Consider the following 17,686-nt stretch of genomic DNA (forward strand, 5'->3'; position numbering starts at 1 on the left):
AAAAGAGAGTGATTGTGGCAAAGGACAAATACCCATTTTCAGCTGTAATGGTGCTGGATATAAGGAGCCAAATAACTAGAGGCAATAGGTCAATGGTAGGCAGCCTTTTGGGCACCAGTGGACAGATTTGGCAATTTGAAAAACTGTCCTGGCCACCACCACAAAATGGCTGCCATGGGAGGCACAGCTAATCACAAAGGACAAGTAACCTGCCCCAAAAGACCACATACAAGGCAGAGGTGGGGGCTGAGCTGGGAGTTTATAGGAGTTTTCCCCCATCTAAACATGCATAGGATGGAGGCCCTCACTGGGCTTTGAAGCAATTCCAAGTGCTGATAAGAAAATATGCTACTTTTTAAAACAACAAACAAACTAAAGGCTAAGGTGCCTTGCTGGCTGAAGGTTCACCTGCAACAAGTGAACATACACGTTTCCCCTTGACCACGCTTGTTAGCTTTTGATCCCATCCAATAGTCCTTTTATATTTTCCAAATATAAAAACACACCCACTAAAAATGAATGATATCTAAGGCAGGGGTGGACAGAAAGTAGACTGACATGTACTGATAAGCTTCAGAGTCATTTGCAGTAGATCAGCAAAGGTGTCTAACTCCCAACTGTTCAACAATAGCAACAACATAAAGGTGTTTTTTTTATAAAAAAAACCTTCTCTCTAAAAAAAAAAAAGGCTGCCGAAATGAATAACTTGTGTGTGGGTGTGTGTGGGAGGAGAAAGCAGGCATGGATTTTTGTGTGAAAGGACTGTGAGCTCAGTTTTGGTACTGAAAACAAAATCCTGGGGAACCATTCCTTAATTCTGCCTATCTGAGACATGATTTTGCTCTTGGGTCCCGCTGGTGGGTCTGGGGGCTTTAATAACAAACAAAGTAGATCCTGCCAGCCTAAAGTCTTCTCATCCTGGATCTGAGGGATGGCTCTGTTATGTGAGAAGAACAGAGCATTTCCTGGGGGAAGAGGAGAAGAGGGTACCCACATCTGTTGAACTAAATCCATAAAGCTTCAGCTAGGGATATATGACAGTTTCATGTCTGTTTGCAAATCGCTTGAAAATGCCCCATTCGCAACCCCACAAATACACGTTCTCTGAAAATGGTTGGAAATTCCTGAACTTGCACTTGCAAAATGTGCACTCGAAAAATGTGCAACTTTTTTCCATTTGAACCATTTGAAAAACAGGATGCAGACTGAACTGAGCTTTGAAATAAAGTTCAGAGAATTTCAGTGAGCTCAAGAATCCCTGGTTCTCTCATTCCTACCTTCAGGCCTTTGGGATGAAGCTTCCATAAGAACATAAGACCAGACTACAGGCCTGTCTAGAAAGCATTCTTTTCCCACAGTGCCAAGCTTTGCACGCCCCCCTGCACTTTACAAAAGCCGAAGAACCGTCTTGCTTTTCAAGGCTGTATCATGTGGAACCTGAACACATCCAGGTTCTGACTGTGGCTTTCATTCCAGCTTACCAATTGTCTAGCCCCATTTCTGGCAGAAAGGCAAGATATACATTTAAATAAATTAATAGTAGTAACACCCGTATAAATGTTCATGGCTACATTGCCCAGTTCCAAAATCTGCATCTTATGGCTGCTGTTTGGAATTGGTGCACGGATGGCATTATGGCTCTATCCTAACTTATGTGAGGGCATCTCAATGATTTAACAGGCTGATATTAGTTCAGTGTTTGTTTGTACCTCAGGCCCCAGGCTGTCTAGGTTGCAAACTTTCAGAAGTCCTGCTGAGCAGGGTACACACACAGGGAGGAGAAACAATTATTGATCAGCAGGCACACACAGTCCACAATGCTGATTTCTTGAAATATCAGCTGAGCAGAAACGTAGAAAGTGGCCAGATGCTAGTTAGGGATGAGCTAATCTGTCAGTTTCATTTTCTCCCACATTCACACTTTAAAATCTCAAGTTCTTTCTGTCGTAAACCTTTGTGAATTATGGTAAACTCTAATAAAAAACAAACTGGAATTAAATTCTCACCCATCTGCACCGGCCAAATTCAACACGTGCAGCTATTCCCAGCATGGAGAGAACTATGATGTCCCCGCCTTACCATAAAGCTGCTAAGGATGAGAAGCCTGTCAGAAAACAGGGGTGGCCACTCTAAGTCAGCACTAACAAGGCTGAACACATATGGATTCAAACTCAGACTTCGAAGAGCTAAGCACTCAAAGCCCTGGGCCTGGAGGGACAAATCTCTCCATTTTGGTTTTGCCCTCCTCCTCCTCCTTCTCCTTCTTCTAAAGATCTCAGGTCCCCTTTACCCAGAATATGGGGAACTTTTCAAATTCTGGTACATTCTTATGAACTGAAATTCTCATCTATCCCTAATGCTGGTGCACCCTTTTCTCACCCAAGTGACAAGCTGCATCTACCAATATTCCCTTTTCTACATGGCTATTCAAGGTACAGATGCCCTATTCACCTTGGCACCTAAGTGAGGATCTGTAATTTAGGCCACAATGCTCTTGTCCATGACCAGCACCTAGTAAGGGTGGGTGTGTTGGGACTACTAACCCAGCAAGGATCCAGAGGAGATGGAGTGCTGATATCCTTGTTCTCAGCTCCTCCTCATCCTGATATTTTGCTGAGTCATTGCTTACAGGTCTATCTTCTCCCACCTCCCAAGTAGACCCTTCCTTCCAAGGAGCCTCCTGGCAGCCCAAAGTCCTTCCTACACGGATTCTGGGCTTCCCATTGCCTTTGCTGCCACCTTTGCTCTTGAGGCCGAGGGGGTGAAAGAGGAGATTTAGGGATGGAGGCAGGGCTTGGGGCATGATTGGAAGGGGTATCAGGGGGCCAGCTGAGACATCCATGACACAAGGCACTTTGGCCTGCCTTGGGTATATAGTGGGTTCCTGAATTGTACAGTCATTCTCCACAGGATTCCACCATGCCTCTTCCTCTGAGGAGGTCTTCCAGATTCTGGGTCAGACAGGATCCTGACACATATACATACACTTAGGGTGAAATCCCATTGAGATAGTTGGTGGTCTCTGAACCCTTTTCCCCCTCTACGCGCTCCGTTTACAAGCACAGAGACAGCAGTGGTGTGGAAAGAACAGCACCTGCCACAAGGGGGTGGGAGAGGGGAGCATGGTTTCTGGAAAATCTCATGGCTGTCTAAACAGTGTCTAGTGGTCATAGGATTGCTCTCTTAGCTGGGAAAAAGTCCCCTTGACATTACTGGGACTTACTTCTGAATAGACATGCACAGGGCTCCACTGTTATTTACAGGGTATGGCATATCTCAATTAATCCTTCCCAGCTAAATTAATCCTTCCATGGCTGTTCCCAGCTACAGCAATTATTAATTCTTTGCTGTTTTTCAGCAGGATGCAATCACGTTGCATTAACCACAAAACAGATAACAGCATCTCTTGTATCAGCAACGGAAGTCTTCATGCGTTAACTGTGGTCCTGAAGAAATCTTGCATTTCTCAGTTATTTAATTGTACTTAGCTAGCTAATAACACTGTAATGGACTACCACATTAGAAACAAAGAACAATAGCTTTAAGAAAGATCTGGCCATTTCTTTATCTTTGCATTGCCATTCATAATAAAAGCAATTAGGTATTCCCCATTTAATATCTTTCTGTGTCACTCAGCAAAGCCACTTTCCCCTTCATTTACTTTCTGGTGTTTCTTTTATTACCAATTACACAAACTGCAGTGATTAATTTAGATTACCATAAGGCCTTGCACAAGACTATATAGTGTTTAAACATTATGAAGATCTAACCACTCAATAAGCTCAATGGATCTTTGTACGGAGTACTAGAAGGTCTTTGTCTGGACAGTTTAAAATTCAGTCTCCAATACATATCATATCCAATTAAAAGTCTGAGCACAAAATCTGGCTTAAAACCTTCTTACTGTTCCAACATTTGAGCATCCTTTGGCAAGAGGTGCTGCAGGCATACAACTTATCACATTTAGGACAGTTGAGTGTGCCCATCAAGACACTGCAATCTTAGTCCAAGAAACACTGTAATACTGTCCCCAAAGAATCCATAGCTGTAACAGGGGTTGCCAGAAATTCAGGATGGACTTGGACAGTGCAGGAATAGACTGCACTTCAAAACTAACTGCCAAGTCTCCACAACACCCAATGCATTTGTGCCAGATCTTAAAACCGTCACATTCCTAACACCTACAGCCAAAACAGGAGACTGGAAGACCACTCTAAAGAAGAAGATTGCTTTGGCTAGGCTTCCTTGTAATGCATAATATACCAAAGTTGAAACTGTTTATTTTTTCATTAGAAAATGGTGCTTGAAGGAAAGGAAATGTCACCTTTTCTCCCCCAAACATTCATTTCTTAAGAGACAAGATTTTATTTAGACAGAAGAGCAGCTGTGAGCATTAGATGTGAATAAGACAAAGTGTCCTGTGGCCTCTTATACCAGCCTTTGCCTCCAGGTGCATTGGACTACAATTCCTAGCATTCTTGGCCATTCACCATGCTGCTGGGGCTCATGGGAGTTAAGGTCCAGAGCATCTGGAAGGCACCAGGTTGGGGAAGGTGGTCTTATGCCAATTATTTTATTGCAGCATAAGATGTTGAGGATTTTTATGGTGGCATAAGCTTTGTGACAGATACTGAAGCTGAAGCTCAAATATTTTGGCCACCTAATGTGAAGAGAAAACTCTCTGGAAAAGACCCTGATGCTGGGAAAGACTGGAGGCAAAAGGAGAAGGGGACGGCAGAGGATGAGATGGCTAGATAGCATCACCGATGCAATGAATATGGACTTGAGCACGCTCCGGGAGAGAGTGCAGGACAGGAAGGCCTGGCGTGCTATGGTCCATGGGGTCACAAAGAGTCGGACTCGACTGAATGACTGAACAACAACAAAGCTTTGTGACATGGAGTGGGGTGTCCTGAGAATTCCCGCAAGTGGGCAACATCATATCAAGGGAGAAGGGGATGAGAGTAGTATGGGAGAAGATGGTGGAGAAGAATGGGGAAAGCGTTACAGAAGAGCTCTGAAGGGGCCAAGGGAATTGTGTCCCTTGATTGATAGTGTGTTCCAGTACAAGATTGTTATTTTTATTTAACTGCATGCTAAATTCCAAGGCCTATTCATCTGTCTGTAAACAACCCCCTGCCCCCACATCTGTGAGTCTGGACATGCAAAAATGGGCAAAGCGCTACAGGAATCGGAGAGGAGAGGGTTTTTTTAAAAAAAAAAATCTATGCCTTCTCACCCACTCATTTCTAACAGATGTATTTATTTATTATGTCACTTCCCTTTCTCTTTTGGCCTTTGCCAGGTCCACCAGACAGCTCACAAAAGCAAATATCAGAACTGTCATGAGCTAGGGTGAGCTGATTAAATGTATGAGCCATTCATTCATTAATTAAATTTGCATAAGAGTGAAACGAGAGTTGTGCGCACATGTGTCATAGCAGGGCACCTTTTTAGCAGAAGCATTCCTTCTTCCGTGAGAGAGACTGGGGCAGGGAGAGGAATGCCTCTTTAAAGACAGCACTAGCCACCTGCAGTGCTTACAAGTACTTGTATTAAAAATAATTTAAAAGACATCTGAAAACTATTGCCCAATTAAAAGACCACCTTTTTTAGTTAAAGGTTTTTTTTTCCAGTGATTACCTGATAAATCAGTACCATGTGCAGCCCAAAAGATGCATCAGAGGCATGCCACTGCCCATTGCCAGCCTAGCTGAGCAATCCTTGTTCAGTCCTAATAAAAATGGGTGTGTGCCTATCACCCTTTTCAGTCACTCTAAGGGCATACAGTAAATTCAGCAGTCCTCAGAACTGTCAGGGTGGACACTAAGCCCATAGAATCCCAGAGTAGTTCTGATTCTGAGGAACAGCAGCCGTTCCTGGGAGAGGAGCGCGCTCATCCTTCCCAGGGCCAACAGCTGGCAGGGATTCCTCCCACCGGCATTCCTAGCCTAGATAGCAGTCCCGGGAGTGAGAGAGCGTGGGAAGCAGACTTGCTGGACGCGCGACGCCAACGCAGGGAGCGGCGCCAAATGGAGGGCGCGGAAAGGAGGCGTAGTGCCCGAATGGCGCGCAGACAACGGTTGCGCCCAGAGGATCCAAGGGAAAAGGGGAGGGACTCTCCCTAGCCCATAAGTTCAGGGTCTGCCAGTGATTCTCCTTCAAACGGGGACTAACTGTTCCAACTTAGGGCATAGGTACTCTGCTGCTCATAGCTAGTTGCTAACAGTAGAGTCGTTAAGTTGTAAAAGAGGAATAAAGCTTTGAAAAGAATCCCTTTGTCTGTGTCAGGACTTGGCTACTGGATTAGACTGAGAGAGGCCTCCAAGGAGCCCTTGACAAGAACATGCAAGCAGGGGCTCTCTATGCACATTCTAATGCAAGGTGCAGAACCCACCGCTCCTATGAGTGAGTTGTCAGGACCAAAGGAGTTGTTCAGTGGTAGGGATCAGGGAGAAATGTATTCAGTTCATTACCTAATTTTGCACTGTGCAAACCAAAACTCAATCATTCTTCAAAATTCATACTTTTCCGAATTTTGCAAGGAATACAAAAATGCACATATTGGAGAAAACTATGTTCAAATATGTATTATATTAGGAAACCTGCTTGCAAATATGTGTATATTACACAAAATGTATAAAAATGCATGTATTTGATGAAATGTGCACAAATTGCTTATCATTTTCATGCCTTTAAAAGTCCTCAAAGTTCAGGATGGACCAAAGGTAAGACTGGAGAAATTCTCAAAGTTTGGGATGAACTGAATTTAAGATTGGAAAAATGGGAAACTGAAATTGACATATTTGTTCATCCCTATTCAGAGGCAGATCTGGGTTTGGGAAGCCAAGTCCTCCATCAAACTTGAAATAGTGGTGCAGAGAACGGGTTGTGATTTAGAGGAAAGGAGTGGGGGGCAGAAGCGGGGTTCTTAACCCTCCCCTGTCTGCTGCTTCTCCCCTGAATTTCCTCCCTTGGCCACTTTTTGCTGGCTGGGTTTTCTTAAATGCATGTTTGCTGTTGCTGGGGGAAAGGTAGCTGAGAGATAGGAATGCAGGGGGAAATTGTGGACGTGGGCAGGTTAAGGCACCTTCGCCCACCTGCCAATTTCCCCCTCCAAATCACATACTATCCTAACATTTTCAGATGACCAACAGAGAAGAAAACTGTGGCTAATGCACCGGTGATACAGGATACAGTGATCCTATGCGTGTGATCCTATGCATGTTTACTCAGAAGCGAATCTCACTGAGTTCAATGAGATTTACCTGGAGGTGTGTCCACACTGCAGACTTAGGGTGCAATCCTAACTAGATAGGCGGAGGCCTCCAACCTTGGAGGTGATCGCCTATCCAAAGCAAGGCAGGAGAGGCACAGGGGGATCGTTCCCTCCGTGCCTCTCCTGCCTTGCTCTTTTTCACCAGACAGTCGTTTTTGGCTGTCTAGTGGAGGGGGGGGCGACTGGGAGAGGAAGCTGCCGTACGACTCATAGGATGTGTTGTACACGCAGCTCCGCTCTCCCCACCCTGGAACGCCCCTAGCCCTGCCCCTTTTCAGTCACTCCACACTCCTCTTCTGAGCGTGGAAGATGGGGCTTCTCTGCACTGCCTCAGAGGCAGCGTGGATGAGGTGGGCAGTCGGTTTTCCAGGAACTGACCTTGAAGCACAGGCTCCGAGGTCGGTTCCCGGAAGAGAGCATATCCTATGGCCCTCTAGACAGTGTCTAGCAGCCATAGGCTTGCTCTCTTAGTTACTTAGACTTTACTACAAGGTTTGTCCAAAACCAGAAGCATCAACGTGGACTCATTTGCCCAGGAATTTACTTGGTGTTGTGGCGCCAAAGGAGAAACCCCTCCTAAAGCAGGGATGCTTTGGTACAAAAGAACTATATTTCAGCCACTGGTGCCATCAGGGCAGGATTTGAGCGGCAGGTGTCCAGGGATCTGCTCAGGAAGGGTCCCAAATGCAACAGGGCTAGCTTATCACATTTTGAAGTAAGGGTGGCAATACACATTGGACTGGATTCAAACTTAGGCAGAACTTCAGTCCTACTGATTTCAATGTCTGCGTGGTGCTGGAGCTTGAGCACCTCAATGACGTCATGAGCTAAACCGTGAAGGGACATCCAAGACGGGAAGGTCATGGCAGAGAGGTCAGACTAAATACGATCCCTGGGGAAGGAAACGGCAACCCACCCCAGTATTCTTGCCATGAAAACTAAATGGATCAGTACAACCAGAGATATGTCGGTATACCATCGGAAGATGGGACTCCCAGGTCGGAAGATGGTCAAAATGCTACTGGGGAAGAACAGAGAATAAGTTCAACTAGCCCCAGATGTGATGATGCAGCTAGCTCAAAGCCGAAAGGAAGGCTAGCAGCCGATGGTGCTAGTGGTGAACGATGAATCCGATGTTCTAAAGATCAACACACCATAGGAACCTGGAATGTAAGATCTATGAGCCAGGGCAAATTGGATGTGGTTATTGGGGAGATGTCAAGAATAAATATAGACATTTTGGGTGTCAGTGAACTGAAATGGACTGGAATGGGCCACTTCACATCAAATGACCACCAGATCTACTACTGTGGACAAGAGGACCACAGAAGAAATGGAGTAGCCTTCATAATTAATAATAAAGTGGCTAAAGCAGTGCTTGGACACAATCCAAAAAATGACAGAATGATCTCAATTTGAATTCAGGGTAAGCCATTTAACATCACAGTGATCCAAATATACGCTCCAACCACAGATGCTGAAGAAGCAGAAGTAGATCAGTTCTATGAGGATCTGCAGCACCTACTGGATAGTACGCCAAACAAAGATGTTATTTTCATTACAGGAGACTGGAATGCTAAGGTGGGTAGTCAAACGACACCTGGAATTACAGGCAAGCATGGTCTGGGAGAACAAAATGAAGCAGGACATAGGCTGATAGAATTTTGCCAAGACAACTCACTATGCATAACAAACACTCTCTTCCAACAACCTAAGAGATGACTTTATACATGGACTTCACCAGACGGTCGACATCGAAATCAGATTGACTACATCCTTTGTAGCCAAAGGTGGCGAACATCTATGCAGTCGGTAAAAACAAGACCTGGAGCTGATTGTAGTTCAGATCACGAACTTCTTATTGTACAATTTAGAATCAGACTAAAGAGAATAGGGAAGACCCACAGATCAGTTAGATATGCACTCACTAATATTCCTAATGAATATGCAGTGGAGGTGAAGAACAGATTTAAGGGACTAGATTTAGTAGATAGGGTCCCGGAAGAACTATGGACAGAAGTTTGCAACATTGTTCAGGAGGTGGCAACAAAAAACGTCCCAAAGAAAAAGAAAACCAAGAAGGCAAGATGGCTGTCTCCTGAGACACTGGAAGCAGTCCAAGAAAGAAGGAAAGCCAAAGGCAACAGTGATAGGGGGAGATATGCCCAATTAAATGCAAAATTCCAGAGGTTAGCCAGAAGAGATAAGGAAATATTTTTAAACAAGCAATGCGCAGAAGTGGAAGAAGATAATAGAATAGGAAGGACAAGAGACCTTTTCCAGAAAATTAGAAACATCGGAGGTAAACTCCAGGCAAAAATGGGTATGATCAAAAACAAAGATGGCAAGGACCTAACAGAAGCAGAAGAGATCAAGAAAAGGTGGCAAGAATATACGGAAGATCTGTATAGGAAGGATAATAATATCGGGGATAGATCTGATGGTGTGGTCAGTGAGCTAGAGCCAGACATCCTGAACAGTGAGGTTGAATGGGCCTTAAGAAGCAGTGCTAATAACAAGGCAGCAGGAGATGATGGTATCCCAGCTGAACTGTTTAAAATCTTGCAAGATGATGCTGTCAAGGTGATGCATGCCATATGCCAGCAAATTTGGAAAACACAAGAATGGCCAACAGATTCAAAAAAATCAACTTATATCCCCATACCAAAAAAGGGAAGCACCAAAGAATGTTCAAACTATCGAACAGTGGCACTTATTTCACATGCCAGTAAGGTAATGCTCAAGATCTTGCAAGGTAGACTCCAGCAATTCATGGAACGAGAATTGCCAGATGTACATGCTGGGTTTAGAAAAGGCAGAGGAACTAGAGACCAAATTGCCAATCTCCGCTGGATAATGGAGAAAGCCAGGGAGTTTCAGAAAAACATCTATTTCTGTTTTATTGACTATTCTAAAGCCTTTGACTGTGTGGATCATAACAAATTGTGGCAAGTTCTTGGTGGTATGGGGACCAAGTCCTCTTGTCTGCCTCCTGAGGAATCTGTATAACGACCAATTAGCAACGGTAAGAACAGACCGTGGAACAACGGACTGGTTTAAGATTGGGAAAGGAGTATGGCAGGGTTGTATACTCTCACCCTACCTATTCAACCTGTATGCAGAACACATCATGAGACGTGCTGGGCTTGATGAAGTTAAAATTATGGAGTTAATGATGGAGTTAAAATTGCTGGAAGAAACATTAACAATCTCAGATATGCAGATGATACCACTTTGATGGCTGAAAGCAAGGAGGAGCTGAGGAACCTCATGATGAAGGTGAAAGAAGAAAGTGCAAAAGTGGGGTTGCAGTTAAACCTCAAAAAAACAAGATTATGGCAACCAGCTTGATTGAGAACTGGCAAATAGAGGGAGAAAACATGGAGGCAGTGACAGACTTTGTCTTTCTAGGCGCAAAGATTACTGCAGATGCTGACTGCAGCCAGGAAATCAGAAGATGTTTACTTCTTGGGAGGACAGTAATGACAAATCTTGATAAAATAGTGAACAGCAGAGACATCACACTGACAACAAAGGTCCGCATAGTTCAAGCAATGGTATTCCCCGTAGTAACCTATGGCTGCAAGAGCTGGACCATAAGGAAGGCTGAGCGAAGGAAGATAGATGCTTTTGAACTGCGGTGCTGGAGGAAAATTCTGAGAGTGCCTTGGACTGCAAGAAGATCAAACTAGTCCATACTCCAGGAAATAAAGCCAGACTGCTCACTTGAGGGGAGGATATTAAAGGCAAAACTGAAGTACTTTGGCCACATCATGAGAAGACAGGATACCCTGGAGAAGATGCTGATGCTAGGGAAAGTGGAAGGCCAAAGGAAGAGGGGCCGACCAAGGGCAAGGTGGATGGATGATATTCTGGAGGTGATGGACTCGACCTTGGGGGAGTTGGGAGTGGTGACAGCCGACAGGAAGCTCTGGCGTGGGCTGGTCCATGAAGTCACGAAGAGTTGGAAGTGACTGACTGAATAAACAACATCATTCTTAGTATGATTAAATCTGGATTCATACCATGACCTAACTGCACCACAGCTTCCAACATTATTCTACACAGGATTCAAGCTTTGATAGATGAGAGAGAGAGAGAGAGAGAGAGATGCCCAATTTATTCTGCTATGGCTGCTTATGAGATGGGCAAGGAGCTAGGGGAGGGACTGAAACCCTACCCTCACCATTGGAATTCTACTTAGCCTTACCTTCAAAGATTTTACCAAGCATTTTCAAGCATCTTTTAGCCTAGTTTACTCTCTTTTTAAATTTGGCATGTAAATGGCTTAGATTCTGCAGACAGCGGCCCTTCAGTTCAAATTCCTTGGATGTCTGAGATACCGAATCTGATAGTAATAAATGTTAATAGTTCAGCCTCAACTCTAGCACTGGGAATGGAAAGATTATAAGTAATGTGGTATTTCAGGAGCAAAAGACACTGACATTTACTTTCTGTTAAAATTTATAGAGTGATTGACGAAGGAGGCTTGGTAGGAACGTTATACAAAACGATACAAAAGGGAAGGCTAGAAATCCTTGGAGCAAAGATGTGTCTGTACAAGCTGCAAGATCAACAGTGTCTGTATTCACTGAAGTTCAGCTGATACTCCTTGCATCTGCTAGATGGCAGTGTGATCCACTCGGGAAAATATCGATCTCTTAGTGCATGCATAAAAACTGGTGTTACAATAGCCAATGGGGGCACACACTCAGCCTTCACCTGTTTAAGAGCACCATTTTTCTGCTCTGTGTACTGTATTTTCCCTTGATACTGGAAAAGATTGTTCTAATGTATTTTTATGGACTGCCTTTCTCAGTTTGCTATGAAGTCTTGCTTTTGCTGATGAAATCCAGAAGTTATAGCAACTGGGAGCTAAAGCTGTGTGACATCCGACATATTCAGATGTGTGGTGTCTTACTGGGAAAATTACAACTTCCCAGATATTAGGGAAGTTTTGAAGTGTGTGTGTGTGTTTGTGTGTGTGTATGCATACATGCACAGAGAGAGTTTTTAAATAGTGCTTTTAATATATTTGTTTTAATATATTTGTTTTTATGTTTGCTTTTAATATATTTGTTTTTATGTTTGCTTTAACTATTTTAATCTTGGTTTTTATTACTGTTAGCCACCTTGAGCCCCATTTTGTTTGGTGGAAAGGCAGGGTACAAATCAAATCAAATCAATCAATCAATAAAAACTTTATGCAGGGCAGGTAGGTGGGGGCATGCGCTTCAATGAGAATTGGTATCCTCACCAGCTCACTGGCCTCATACAGTGAAAAGTTCTCACAAGAACTTTTTCAGTTGACAAATATTGGTGAAGGTACTCGACTATTCTGATGATCAGTATTTTCATTCAAGTGTTGCAAGGAGGAGAGGAAGGGGAGAAAGAGGTCCCTGAAGAAACAGTGTCGTTATTAGAACAGACTGGTTCCCTGTTTCTAAATCCACTGACCACTGGGTTTAAGCACATCTACTAATGCTGTGTTAAATTGTGGCTGTTTCCAGAAGAGGTGACTCCACCCACGTCTCCCTCTCTGTTTTTGCAAGTGCAAATCATTACAACAAAATTCAAGCTGCTTTTTCACCCCCACCCCAGACAGTATTAAGAGAGAGAGATTTGGTTCTTTCTAATGGGGAGGTGTGGTAACAAAAGTGAAAACAAAAGACCAAGTAAGAACATAAGAACAGCCCTGCTGGATCAGACCAAGGGTCCATCTAGTCAAGCATTTTGTTTGCACAGTGGCCAACTGGTACCTGTGCAAGTAGGACATGAGTGCAACAGCACCCTCCCACTCATGGTTCCCAGCAACTGCATTCAGAGACATACTGCCTCTGATAGAGGAGGTGATATATAGCCATCGTGATTAGTAGCCACTGATAACCTCGTTGTTGTTGTTCAGTTGTTAAGTCGTGTCTGACTCTTCGTGACCCCATGGACCATAGCACGCCAGGCCTTCCTGTCCTCTGCTCTCTCCTGGAGTGTGCTCAAGTTCATATTCATTGCATTGGTGATGCTATCTAGCCATCTCCTCCTCTGCCGTCCCCTTCTCCTTTTGCCTTCAATCTTTCCCAGCATCAGGGTCTTTTCCAGGGAGTTTTCTCTTTGCATTAGGTGGCCAAAATATTCAGCTTCAGTACCTGTCCTTCCAATGAGTAGTCAGGGTTGATTTCCTTTAGGATCGACTGATTTCATAGAATAGAATAGTATAGTAGGGTTGGAAGGGGCCTACAAGGCCATGAAGGGGCCTACAAGACCTCCTTGCAGTCCAGGGGACTCGTGAGAGTCTTCTCCAGCACCACAGTTCAAAAGCATCAATCCTTCGGTGCTCAGCCTTCCTTATAGTCCAGCTCTCACAGCCATACGTTGCTACTGGGAAAACCATAGCTTTGATTATACAAAACTTTGTCAGCAAGGTGATGTCTCTGCTTCTTACTATGCTGTCTAGCTTTGCCATAACTTTCCTCCCAAGGAGCAAGCATCTTTTAATTTCATGGCTACAGTAACTGTCTGCAGTGATCTTGGAGCCCAAGAAAATAAAATCTGTCAGTGCTTCCCCTTCTATATGCCAGGAAGTGATGGGGCCATGATCTTAGTTTTTTTAATGTTGAGTTTCAAACCAGCTTTTGCACTCTCCTCTTTCACCCTCAACAAGAGGCTCTTTAGATCCTCTTCGCTTTCTGCCATTAGGGTGGTATCGTCTGCGTATCTGAGGTTGTTGATAATTCTCCTGGCAATCTTAATTCTGACATGTGATTCATCCCACCCGGCATTTCTCATGATGTACTCTGCATATAAGTTAAATAAGCAGGGCAACAATATACAGCCTTGTCGTACTGCTTTCCCAATTTTGAACCAATCGGTTGTTCCATGTCTGGTTCTTACTGTTGCTTCTTGACCCTCGTACAGGTTTCTCAGGAGACAGGTAAGGTGGTCTGGTACTCCCATCTCTTTAAGAATTTGCCACAGTTTGTTGTGATCCACACAATCAAAGGCTTTAGCATAGTCAATGAAGCAGAAATAGACGTTTTTCTGGAATTCTCTTGCTTTCTCCATGATCCAGCGAATGTTGGCAATTTGATCTCTAGTTCCTCTGCCTCTCCGAAACCCAGCTTGTACTTCCGGTAGTTCTCGGTTCACATACTGCTGAAGCCTAGCTTGTAGGATTACCGATAACCTCATCTTCCATTAATTTGTCTAACCCCCTTTTAAAGCCATCCAGACTGGTGGCTGTCACTACTTCTTTTGTGGTAGCAGATTTCATAGTTTAACTACACATTGTGTGAGGAAATAGTTCCTTTCATCTGTCCAGAATCTGCCACCAGTCAGCTTCACAGGATGACCCCTTTGAGTTCTAGAATTGTGAGACAGCGAGGAAAATGTCTCCCTACCCACTTTCTCCACACCATGCATAATTTTGTACACCTCTATCATGTCTCCACAGCAATCCAGTGCACAGAGTACAGTGTACAGAGTATACCTAAAGCCCCAGTTAAGGTGTGCAGAGTCCTGTGACCTTGGTTACACTGACAATTATGTGCATACATACAGGTATAATCAGCTGTACCACACTAGTCAAATGGAGAGAAGCCAACAACTGACATTAGTTATGGGTGTTAGGAGTTAATGACCATAGGGCTATCTTCACACCTAACATTGACCACCAGCTGGTGTATGTGTGGATGCCTGGAAAATAGTCAGTGGGACAATCCATTAAGTATATCAGCCTTTGGAAAGGACTTGTAAGTCCTTCTCCTCTCCTGTGGTCACACTTTGCCCCACTTCAACCAATACCCCACCCCTCCTTTGTCACAACTGTGCTACTCCATCCTCCCCTTCTCTTTGCACTGCTGCAGTTGCCCATGCTGTCATTGCCTAACACTATGTTTGAACAAGCCCTAAACTTGTTACCAATCAAGGTTTATTCTGTAGGAATCTTCGCATAACCTGATGAATGAAGCTACACCCACCTCAACAAAGGAGGAAAATGCAATCAACGGTTTGCCCATTAGGTAGCCGGTTTACTTACCGGCACAATATCATATGCAAAAAGTCCATATTCTCTGTCTGGTGAAACTTCGTATCGAATAGCCTTTATGGACACCTAAAAACAAAACAAAACCCAGCACCCCGAATAAATACATTTTCATATGTACACATAAATTTGAAAAGTTGACAACATGGCCATGATGTGCTTGCATCACTCTTTGCACACGAGTGAGACAGACTTGCCTTAGGACACCAAGTGTGACTTTTATAATGGAAATTCTAAATGGCATATTTAATTTAATGGCATATGATGGGGCGTTTATGTCTGCTGGATTGAACAGGTCTAGGAATGAAAAATTATTTACTAACGTTTTTAGCTGTTTAAATTGTATATGTTAAAATTGTATATGTTTTGATATGTTTTTATCATAATGTTGTTTTTTGTAATGCCGTTGCTGTATTTTTTATGAATTGCTGTAAACTGCCCAGACAGCTTCGACCATGGAGTATAGAAATGAAAACAACAACAACAACAACAACAACAACAACGATGATGATAATAGTAATCATCATCACCATCAAGAAACTCATTTAGCAACTTAAAGAGGAGGAGGACATAAACGTGAAGGTTCTGACATCATAAATATCAGCAGATATCAAGGCTTCTAGTGGTTGGCTCGCACTGAGCCCCAGGAAGAGCTGTGCACAAATAGCCTCTCAAAATTCTCCACCCTATATCTGGGCAGAGAAACTGGGGGGGACAATTTCACCAAATTCCTCCGGGGGAGGAGAAATCCTCAAGTTTCTCACAGGTTGGGCTCACTATTGGCAAGGGTTGTAGCACACTTTCTTTAATTTCTCATTCATTCATTCATTTATTTTCTATACTGCCCAATAGCCGAAGCTCTCTGGGTGGTTCACAAAAATTTCACCGCAAGTGGCCACAGCATCCACTGTGCATCCACCACAATGCAGGGGTGTGTGTGTGTGTTGGGGGGGCAGTATTGTATCTAGCTCCAGGTAAGAGGTAGAGCTAATGTTGTGCCTAAATCCATTCTCAAATTTCCTGAAAGTTTTCTTCTGCCATGGAAGAGCCTTCTATTGTTCTGCCTCCCTCGCAGGGTGTTTCATCATTTATTTCTGTGATGTTTTTGAGCTTACCAAATCACTGTAAGATGGCCACAGGCGCTATGTCTGCATCTTCTTTCTATTAAAAGGTAAAGGTAAAGGTGTCCCCAACCAGTCATGTCTGACTCTAGGGTGCGGTGCTCATCCCCGTTTCTAAGCCGAAGAGCCAGCGCTGTCCGAAGACGCTTCCGTGGTCATGTGGCCGGCATGACCGAACACCGAGGTGCACGGAACGCTGTTACCTTTCCCGCCGAGGCGGTACCTATTTATCTACTTGCAATTTCTTGCTTTCGAACTGCTAGGTTGGCAGAAGCTGGGACTGAAGACGGGAGCTCACTCCGTCATGCAGCACTTGGGTCTCGAACTGCTGACCTGCCGACCTTCCAGTCTGCAGTTCAGCGTCTTAACCACTAAGCCACCGCGGTCCCTTCACTTCTTTCTATTACCCATCCCATACTTCCTGATCTGAAAAAGCCCTATGAGAGGAATTACCTCATGTTGTCTTCCCCTGGGCTTTAACTGAAGTGTGGCAAGCCAAGGAGGCTACAGGCTGCCACAGAGATTATTGTACAATGAAAAACAGGACACTTGTGCACACTCATTGCCCTCCTCCCAAGTAACGTAAGCACAAGGAAGCCAAACCCAACCTATGAGAATTTCTTTGAAATTTTCTTCACCATTGAATTTCTTTTTGGAAGCCATTTCTTTTCTATCAAATTTAATGAGAATAGTCAGAGAAAAAATGTGGGAGCATTTTTCAGCACAGCACTAGCCCCAGGATATAGTGGATGGGGAACAGGATCCCTGTGATGTATGGGGTGCTGGCACAGGGGGGATGGAGCACAGGAGCTGGGGTTGGCCACACTCAGACAGTTATGTTAAAGGGAAACAATTCCTATTTTTCACTGGAGGCCGGTGGGTCCGATGTCAGCGGGGTGATAAATCCGTTTCCACACCTCGGATCTCTCCTTTAGAGTTGTGACTCGTTCTGACTTAAACCCAGAGTGGATTCATGGCCCCACTGACATCGGAGCCACCAGCTGCCACTGCTATTTTCCTGTAAGAATGTTTTGTTCACGGAATGTTCTGCACAGTAAATATATCAAACCCGTATGACATTTCACCTTTCAGTTATACTGCAAGTAACTGACCAGGGAAACATTTGTGGGAGGGGAGGATGCAGCTGAAGGAAGGGCAATCCATCCCGGGATCCTTCCTGCAGTGAAGGGGATCATGGGAGGGGACCGGGCAAGCACAAATCCTCAGAGCCCAATTCTCTCCTCCCTA

At 44.2% G+C, this 17,686-nt stretch overlaps 1 protein-coding gene across 2 annotated transcripts in view; it reads right to left on the bottom strand.

The window, feature by feature from the left end:
- Positions 1 to 17,686, bottom strand: part of DPP6 (dipeptidyl peptidase like 6) — a 783,164-nt gene that overhangs the window by 185,897 nt on the left and 579,581 nt on the right. For both annotated transcript variants that reach the window (XM_084855092.1, XM_084855093.1), the window contains exon 5: positions 15,312 to 15,386. In XM_084855092.1, the coding sequence (XP_084711218.1) occupies positions 15,312 to 15,386 (75 nt within the window). The remainder of the gene's footprint in view (positions 1 to 15,311; positions 15,387 to 17,686) is intronic.

This window comes from Heloderma suspectum, chromosome 5 (assembly GCF_057233095.1).
Source record: "Heloderma suspectum isolate Gila_16-S chromosome 5, 16-S_ref, whole genome shotgun sequence".
NCBI classification, from domain to species: Eukaryota; Metazoa; Chordata; class Lepidosauria; order Squamata; family Helodermatidae; genus Heloderma; species Heloderma suspectum.